The sequence below is a fragment of the Gadus morhua genome, chromosome 8, assembly GCF_902167405.1.
Source record: "Gadus morhua chromosome 8, gadMor3.0, whole genome shotgun sequence".
NCBI classification, from domain to species: domain Eukaryota; kingdom Metazoa; phylum Chordata; class Actinopteri; order Gadiformes; family Gadidae; genus Gadus; species Gadus morhua.
The window spans coordinates 9,204,597-9,214,397 of record NC_044055.1 but is presented as its reverse complement, the minus strand read 5'-3'; the positions used below and the strand labels follow the sequence as shown (position 1 = coordinate 9,214,397).

Genomic DNA, 9,801 nt, shown 5'->3' with positions numbered 1-9,801 from the left:
GATAACCATCGCACGCTCAGGAACAGTGTATGACCAATGCAGCTGTGACACTCTCCAATTTTCCATAGCTCTCAATTTTATATTCCTGTGTTTTTTCCATAAGTGCCTTTGACTTCACTTCTATTGATTTCCTTTGCGGTAGTCAGGTACATGCCGCCTGGATTGTTTGGATTGAGTGTTTACCGCAAGTTTCGTACAGCAAAATTCGTTCAAGATTGCTTTCCCCACGTAGATAACCCCCTTCCCTCCCTCCCTTCTTTCTTTCTTTTTTTTCTCTCTTTCTTCTTATCAATATACCTTCGTATTATATAAAAACAAAATCTGTAAAACGACTTTTTTAATCGAAGTCATTATTATTTAAATTGTTTTTGAAACATAAATAAAAGCTTATTGCATGGAGATGATGGCCTACCACACTCCGCATGCCAGACTAACATATGGCACATCCTGGAGTGATGTCGTTCATCTCATTTCCAACCTTCGAAGTATGTGTTCAAATAATGTTCTTCTTTGATTTTCTTAGAATTTGTCCATGCACCAAATTGAATGTTATCCCATGACACATGGTTGCAAGGCCCAGGGTGGGGTTGTTAAAGCAATCCCACAGCAACGTGCGGTAACGCTCTTCCAATGAATCCACGGCTCCACATACCTGATGCATGTATTGATGATATAATTAACGACAGCAGCGCGGACACAATCATGGCCTGATAGTCGTTTAATGATACAGTGCTCAATTCATTATGAATTGATAAACAAAATGTGAAACTTAAAAATCTAAATTGACCCGTGGATTAAATCCTAGGTTTTTAAAAGGTCTGTGATTAGAATAAGTGCTGCATCCAAAAGGTTGCGACCAACCATTTTACTTTAACTTACAATTTATTTTAAACAATATAATATGCCCTGCGAAAATAACGCGCGGGTTCACACACAGAAACACACACTCACGCACGCGCGCACACACACACACACACACACACACACACACACACACACACACACACACACACACACACACACACACACACACACACACACACACACACACACACACACACACAGACAGACAGACAGACAGACAGACAGACAGACAGACAGACAGACAGACAGACAGACAGACAGACAGACAGACACAAATTGGCAATTAAAGCAGCAAACAGCGTCAATAGCAGTTCTAGAAAAGCTCAACAAAACCATTGGAAGATGGAAAAAGGGGGGGGGGGGGCTGGGCGGAGGCGTACGAAGATAAGTTGTAAGTGACGTCATCAATTTGATCAGAGAGCATCGCACGGTGCTCCGTGCTCAGTGCTCAGTGCTCGACATTCAGGAGCACGAAGGAAGTAGAGATTCTCCTAATTAATCATCGACAGGCTGAGGAGAAACGCTCATTGGCGCGACACCTCGGGCGATGCGTGCTAGTGCCTTGCAGCCTGCATGCATTCGAAGCAACACTGAGATCAGAAGGCGTTTAGGCGCTGTTCCATCTTTGGGGGAGTGGATCTTCATAAACATCTACAACGGAGACCCTCACCAACATGGACAAGGTGCCTGACCTGCACTCCATGGTGAGCGAATGTTGCCTATTTCCTTCATGAAGATGCATTTTGTTCCTTTTCCTTTTCTTTTCTTTTACTAACGAGACTAGAAAGCAGCACTCACTCACGGAGATAATGTATGTCTTCTTAAGATTGATGTTAAAAAATACATAAATACGAAAGGTATGCACTTTATTATATCCGTCGTTTTCTTAGGGTAGAAATATAACGTAAAGTTAAATAATGGTTGTTGTGCGGCGCGTATACCTGCGCATAACCTCCCCCCAACACACGCGTTAAAGATAAGTCTACAATTTGATTTGTAATTCAAATTCTCAAACTTTTGAATATAATGTTATGTTGGTATTGTGGAATGGTGGAGCATAACCCTATCTGCCCAATTTGTATGGAATAAACAATTAGGAAACCATGCTCAAAAGTTAAAACCTTAACTGACTTCTATCGGTCGAGTTTTCTCCAAATGAATATATGGGAGGAACGTTTTCATAACAACCTGACCTGCCAACCACAGTGAAATGTACAGGATACACACACACACTCACTCGCTCACTCGCACACACGCACACAAACACACACACGCACACACACACACCCTCTGATAGAATGATTGATTCACTTTGTATTTAACCTATAGGTGTCTGCTCATACACATACCGTTAATGCCTATTGATTTGTGTCACTCAATATTGTCTGACACTTCCTGACCTGACGTTCCGCTATGAAAGTAGAATCAGCAACCGCACCCAGGCAATAGAGATCCATCAGACGTGTGTAGACATGACCTCCTCCTCCTCCTCTTCCTCCTTGTCTTTATTTCCCTGAGAAACGCTGGGTTTTTCTCTCTTTAAGATGGGCTCGCATCTGGAGGATGACAGCTCGTTCATATCCAACATACCTGTCGCCATGGATATAACCGTTGCCGTGGTCTACTCTGTGTTCGGTAAGTTTTGGCATCCCGTCCTCGGGGGGGTGGTGGGGAATATGCGTTATGTAGGCCCGCCTACACCCCAAAACACATGGTTGGGTTTACCTCCCCTCCGCACATCCCCACCACAGCGTGACGCAATGAAGACCCCACAGGGTGAAAGGTTGTATGAGTGTCCCTTAGCTTTGGCCTGCATGTTCACTTAGCAATCTGCGATGCACTTACACTACGACACACATACAACTGACATGTCTGTTTCCCATTCCCTACTCTGCCGATACTCATTAAATGTGCTTCCAACAATACGGTATCTATGGAACTAGGAACATGTTTGCTGCGAGCATCTGATCCTGGATGGCCCAAAGCAGCATTGGAGGGTAGTGCCTCAACAACCCTTTGTTTTTTTCGGTGAAGCTCGCCAATGTAAGACAATATGTTTTGTATGTGTTGAAGTCCCTAAATAGCCCCCCCCTTGGGCCTTTATACAACACATGTTATCCCCCTCCTCCATTCGATGGATATTTTTCACCTATAAAGCTAAAATACTGAACCTTTGGATTGGGGTTTGTTTGTAGTTGAATCACCTTTTTGTTGTTATTCCTGTTTTCATGGTAAAAAAAAACAACAATCCCCAGGCTGAAGAGCAGGATCTTCAAGAATTTATCTCCGGCCATGATTCGGCCCGTCGGTGACTGTTTTTCCTGCTCTTCGACCACGCATGATGGAGTGCCTAGCCCCAGAGACAATACGTGTTTCCCCACCCTTTAAAAAACCATAATCATTGATCGCACTCCCGGCAAAGAGACAACACCCCCCCCCCCCCCCCAAAGCTCTCTCTCACTGAGCAGTCCTGCTCATGCGTGCCGTGTTTGCCTTGATCATCGCTGGCATGTCTCACAGTCCAGTGGGGGGGTGGGGTTGGGGTTCTGCCTCCAACTCCAGGGGTCTGCTCTCTGTTTGGCAACAGCATGTTGCTGTACGTCTCCTACAAGAAAAAGCACCTGCTGAAGCCTCCTGAGTACTTCATTGTGAACCTGGCTGTCAGCGACCTGGGCCTGACCCTCTCTCTGTACCCCATGGCCATCTCGTCCAGCCTATATCACAGGTGCCGCCGCCACACAGTCTGTTTGTTTTTGCTGCTCTTCTCCTTTTATAAGGGTCTTTCTTTCCTTGACGGGGACATTGTTGAGGGGATAAAAAAGATGGTTACGCCAAAAAAGGGAATGATCCAAGCACACATTGACAATAAAAGGACAAATGTTGTTTGGGCACGTCCGCAATGCTAAAATTGTTATCCACAAGAATGGGGCCTTACATTCATTGTGTTCTCAACGGTGTCACCCCCCCCCCTCCACATTCAATTCCACTTCCCCATCGTTCCCTTTCTTTTTTCCCTCCCTTTCCTTTTCTCTTCTCCTGACGCTCCGGCCCCCCCAGGTGGCTGTACGGGAAGACCGTGTGCTACCTGTACGCCTTCTGCGGCATGTTGTTCGGGATCTGCAGTCTGACCACGCTCACCTTGCTGAGCATGGTGTGCTTTGTGAAAGTGTGCCATCCTCTCTACGGTAAGCAAACTCTTCAAAGACGCCGTAGCTGAACTTCCGCCTGAGCTATCGTTGGTAGAGCGGGCTCTGCCATTCTCCCTGACCAGAATGTGAGAGGGGAAAGACTGCAGGACCGTCCTTGAGCAGCAAGGGGCAAATTGCCGGACAGTGTAGAACGCACTGTCCGGTGATGCACTGATCACGCAAATAATAATATAGATGCCTAAGTGCCTCATATTTTAAAGGTGTCATATTATACCACCATCATGAGTGTGATTAGCCATTCCAAGCCGTTTTGGAAACTGCCTCCTCTGACATAACAAGTGGGCAAACCTGGTGGAATAATATGTCACCTTTAAGGTTCATCTTGTATTCAGCGTCAAAAATTCCTCAGTCAAATAAATGAATGAATCAAACGTTAAAAGCACTCTGATTGGCTTAGGGTGAACCAATGAGGCATTGTGAATCAGCAGTTTAGCAGAGTAGAGTTAGGCAGGCATCACAACTTGGCCAAAATATGACTTGAGGCAGTTCTGCTTGTGAGGCAAACGATACCATCACATTGTCTCCGTAGGGAACCGGTTCAACTCCTGGCACGGCCGCGGGCTCATGGGCTGCGCCTGGGCGTACGCCCTGCTGTTCGCCTCGGCCCCGCTGGCGCGCTGGGGCGAGTACGGCCCCGAGCCCTACGGCACGGCCTGCTGCATCGACTGGCGCCGCTCCAACCAGCACACGCAGGCGCGCTCCTACACCGTGGCGCTCTTCCTCTTCTGCTACATCCTGCCATGCTGCGCCATTGTGACGTCCTACTGGGCCATCATGGCCCGGCTGCGGGACTCCCAGCGGACCATGGAGCGGCACTCGGCCCGGCCCAGTCCCCACATGAGCAGCCTGCAGGCGGTGATAGTCAAGGTGAGTGAACGACGAGTCGGCGACACCGGAAACATGAGTTTCTTAATAGGGATGATGAAAGGAAAATGGATGGAGCGAGGAATTTTGGTTGATAGTGATGCAGTGTGACGCAAATGACACCGCGTTCACATTGTGCATGTCCGTCGATGGATGACGGAGGGCGTGCCTGACGTATGGGTAACGCCTTGTTCACACTACATGCGTCCGTCCGTCGACGGATGGGGGCTATATGACGTATCCATGTGTTCTTCCGGGTTGTATTACAAAGGCGATTTCATTGGACAGTGTCCTTGCGTATATTTGCATAACGCAGTCGGGTCCGTCGCTGCCTGAAAAGTTGAACATTTCTCAACTTTTTGACTCAGGCCGTGGAGCCGACATAACGGATGGACCCACAATGCATTTCGCGAGCGCCCCATGCAAAGTCAATGAGAACCGTCGACGGATGGAGGTAGTGTGAACAAGGGGTAACGTGATCTGCTTGGCCGACGGATCCGTCGCTGCCTGAAAAGTCAACTTTTTGAAGCAAGCAACGGAGCCAACAGAACGGATTGACCCACAATGCATTTTGATAGCGCACCATGCAAAGTCATCGAGATCCATCGACGGACGTGCACAATGTGAGCGTGTAGGGAGAAAGAGAATCGTATCGTTATTAACACAGCGAAACGCACTGAAAACGGTCCCAACTCTGTAGGACGAGTTACACTGTGTAAGGGCTGCATGCTTTGGACTTCAGAGTTGTGGTCTGTTTTAGGTTCAACAATTCCAAATGCAAATCATCAAATCTGTAATACAACTTTCATTCTTTCGTCAAACCTATCATTCGAGCAGTTCTCCTCATTACTGGATGACTCCTCTTTAGGGTGAGCCTGACCTCCGGGCTGGTGTCACTATGGTTAAAATCCTATTATTTCCATGTTTTTATTGATTATCGATAAATGGATGTCTTTATGATTCAATGCCAATACACAAGAAATAAGTGGCTTTTAGAGCTGGAAGGAACCAAATCTGTGTTACAGTCGAGCAGGAAGTACCATGAACGTCCTTTCGTAATGCCTAGGGATTTCTTTTTAATATCAAAAGTAAATATTGTGTCTCCAGAGAGGCTAGAGCTCTCTCTGTAGCATCCCTACTCCTCCTTATTCCATCATTTGAAATGGACGAAGGACTGAATGAAAACCCAAAATGGAAGCAGCTTCTCACTGAGAGCCATAATCTCCCGTTCTGGGAATACCTGGGGAGAAGAAAGCAGCAGGAGCTGGTGTTGCATCATGGCTGTTAGCCTTTTACCGGCTGCTGTTACCGGCTGCTACATGAATGCTCATCGCTAAAGGTTAATTTGATAAAACAATACTTGTCCCGAAAAAACAACAGACATTTTTTTATATATATACCTTCTTTTCTCATTTCTAGTCAAGTTATAAACAAAAAAAAAGTACCAAGTTTTGGTTTGGCTGGGGGAAGTTTCTCTTGGATTCATTCGTCTGTTTCGGCAGTTAAAATCCAAATAACACATTGCAAACATATAGTACATACACAGTCAACCATTCACATTTACCAATCCAGTACGCGCCCAGACTGCCATCTACCAACACATTGCACTCTGCCCATCTTCCAACACACCTGTAGTCATCATGATGATGTGCATTACACGTGCTTTAAGGGTAAGGCAGCCTCATCAGCATAAGGTCATCACAAAGTGTACACGTCGTGTACAGTTAAAATCTGTTTAAAGGGTTACAGGGATGGCCTCGGCTTGGCTTTGATGGACACGTGGACAAAGGAGTGCCTAAAGCATTTGAGCCTGCATTGAGGGACTCCCAGCGTGAAGGGAGAGGCTGGTACCCAGAGTGGCTCACATGGAGGACGTGTTCCCATGGAAACGACCCGAAAACCACCCTACGGAAATGGAATTCTCATTCATGTTTTCCTGTGTTATTCACAGTGGAGAACACCACAAGGCATTGATTATGATGGCTACTGTTATAACTGTGACTACTATTGAATAGAGGATGAGGCTTTAGGGTGTGACACATCTCTATGGCTGAAACAGTCCTTTGCTCAATTTGCGCTTGACTCTCGACTTCCGATCCATCATCACTGAAAAGCGTTGATTCTTTTTCCTTTTCCTATGAAGGGAACACACATGGACATTTTGAATACCATGTCATACCATCTGATTCTTGAGAGATATAATGAATATGATTTGAGATTATACTAGTACTAGTAGGGTTCAATTGTACGGCTGCCCCCTCGGTAGGAATCCTTATTACTATTTGCTTCCTACTTTCAAACCTGACCCTTGAAAATGATAATAATTGTGTCGTTATAGATGAACAAAACATTAACATTCTTCTGATGACAAAAAAGTTATGTCATGCAGTATATTTATTATTTAGTAGTGCTAAAACACTATGAATATTGGCTACAGCTTCGCATGTCTTCACACTAAAGTCTTATTTTGTCTACATATTCAAATCTTGCTTGCTATTGTAGCATCTCTGCTATTGTGTGAAATAACAGGCGTGTAGTATCTCGCAGGAGGACCATTATGTACACATTTTCATTATGTAATGCACACAAAAATTAACTTCCGGCTAATGTTACGGCCGTCGTTATGCCAAGTCTCACTGACGGGTCACTGTTATGGCTTCAATCCTGGCTGCAATCCTCTCCAAGTTGTTAACTTCCAGAGGTCCCGGTAAAAAGTGCTGAAATGGTAACCCAGCTTAATACCCCAAAACATAACCCAACCAATCAGTAGTTTTAATTGGGTAGCCTTTTTTGGGTTGCTAATTTTAAAAAATTGTACTCTATTCTGCTCTTCTCTTCCCTACCGCTTCAAAACTCTTCTTCTTCTTCTTCATCTTCATCTTCATCTACCTCCTCCTCCTCCTCCCTGTAGCTGAGTGTGGCCATCTGCATGGGGTTCTTCGCAGCCTGGAGCCCATACGCCATCGTGTCCATGTGGGCCGCCTTCGGACACGTGGACGCCATCCCGCCCCTGGCCTTCGCCTTGCCCGCCATGCTGGCCAAGTCCTCCACCATCTACAACCCGGCCATCTACCTGATGCTGAGGCCCAACTTCCGCCGGGTCCTACGCCGGGACCTGGGCTTCCTGTGGCGTTTCTGCCTGAGCCGTGCGTTCCAGACGCCCCCGCCGCCGCCGCCGCCCCGCCCCGCCCCTCAAGCGTTGGCGGCCGGCCCACGCTCCGTCCAACAGACACACCAGTTTTCCACCGACACGGAGGGCAGCTCGTCCCCATCCTCGCGGAAAACACTCGGTACCAAGTCCCGCAGCGATAAACGCGGCGACGCCTTCGAGTGCTTCCGGCACTGCCGGCACCGGTGTCGGGTCTGTCACCCCGGCCCCCAGGGTCACGAGGCCTGTGAATGCCCGTCCGGGTCGGATTCTAAGAGGAATAACAAGCGGGGGACGCTGCGTTTTTCTCAGGTGAACTGTGTGCCGACCACTGTGGCTGAGAAAAGGACTTCAGACATTGAGAACCTCCACATCAACCTGGAGATGATGCCGGGGCACGCGATAGAAGCTTGGCCTTAAACCGTTTTTATGTTCTCCTTTTTATAGGTTATTGTTTACAGCGAATAAGTATTGACGTTGATCTTCACAATGCTGTGCATTTCAATGCATGCAGTTTTCAGGAATCCTATTCAGGAATGTAGTTCAATAAGATTCTGTAGTATATTCTGGCAGGAGATTATCCTGTCATGTTTATTAATTTTTTCTAACTGATATAGGGACTGACCGTTCAAAGTGCTCAACTGAAACTATGTCAAATGAATGTAGTCATGTACTCTTTCATCCAATTATAGATACCACTTTTTTCTAACGAAGCTTCAACAGCTTCAAAGAAATGTGCCAATTCAATTCAAGCCAATTCTAATAAATTGAGTAAAAATAATGCAATGAAAATGTTTTGGCCTCCAGATGTTCTCTGGAAATACGTTGTGTTAGCTTATACTTAGTACTTCCCTAGTAAACTAGAGTTGTGGCTGTGGTTATGCTTTTATTTCCCTGTCTCTGTCGTCACACTCTGCAGTCAGGTAGCCACATCCTGTTCTCAAAGGGAAAATACATGCCTCAAATACAACCAAACTTATTTTTTTTACTAAAGGTGTTACACTTTGATTTACTTCTGATGTACTTGAAAAGTTATTGTTTACACTTAGCAACTACGTTATACACAGATGGAACGTACATAATGTTTCTTATGTTATGTGGATATGTTGGATGTTTTTGTGTGGTGCTCAGTCTGTATTGTTTGTTTTTTTTGCAGCTCAATATGAGAATGAGCCAACTGATTCTGCAGCTGTGAAGTACCACCAGCAAATCGAAATGATGAACCATAAACTGTTCGTCCATACACATTATCCATATGTGAGAGGTGGCAGCACGGCTGACATGTCTGAAGTAGGCTTACATACTCTTTGTTTTCCTTACCCAACACCCATGGTGGTCCTAAGACTCACCTAAGCGTGACTACCATGCATTCATTGACAAACTGTCCTTGTTTCTGGCCATGTTCCACAAGGCTTAGAATTAGTCGATAATTTAACCCTCACTGTCCAACCAAACTGCAGGAAGCTGCTGCGTGTTTAAATGAAATTATTAAATCGGAAATGGGAAATAGTAGGCTACTATTATCAGACATGAATGCTAATCCCGATACTGTGGTCTTATAATTCTTATTAAGAAGGACCAATCAGAACAAAAAAAATGACAAATAAGTAAAAAATATAAATATTAAATAGAATACTTAGTTAATAAAATGAGTTATTTTGAAATCACAAAATAGTAATTCCAACAGATAGTTATTGGTCTTGCCTAAATTAAACA

The 9,801-nt window shown here is 45.5% G+C and overlaps 1 protein-coding gene across 1 annotated transcript; it reads left to right on the top strand.

The window, feature by feature from the left end:
- Positions 1 to 1,323: 1,323 nt before the first annotated feature.
- Positions 1,324 to 9,801, top strand: LOC115548718 (opsin-5-like). The gene is made up of 6 exons (XM_030363523.1): positions 1,324 to 1,568; positions 2,409 to 2,499; positions 3,427 to 3,589; positions 3,922 to 4,049; positions 4,603 to 4,940; positions 7,849 to 9,801. The coding sequence occupies exons 1-6, from the start codon at positions 1,539 to 1,541 to the stop codon at positions 8,503 to 8,505; spliced, it is 1,407 nt and encodes a 468-aa protein (XP_030219383.1). The 5' UTR covers positions 1,324 to 1,538; the 3' UTR covers positions 8,506 to 9,801.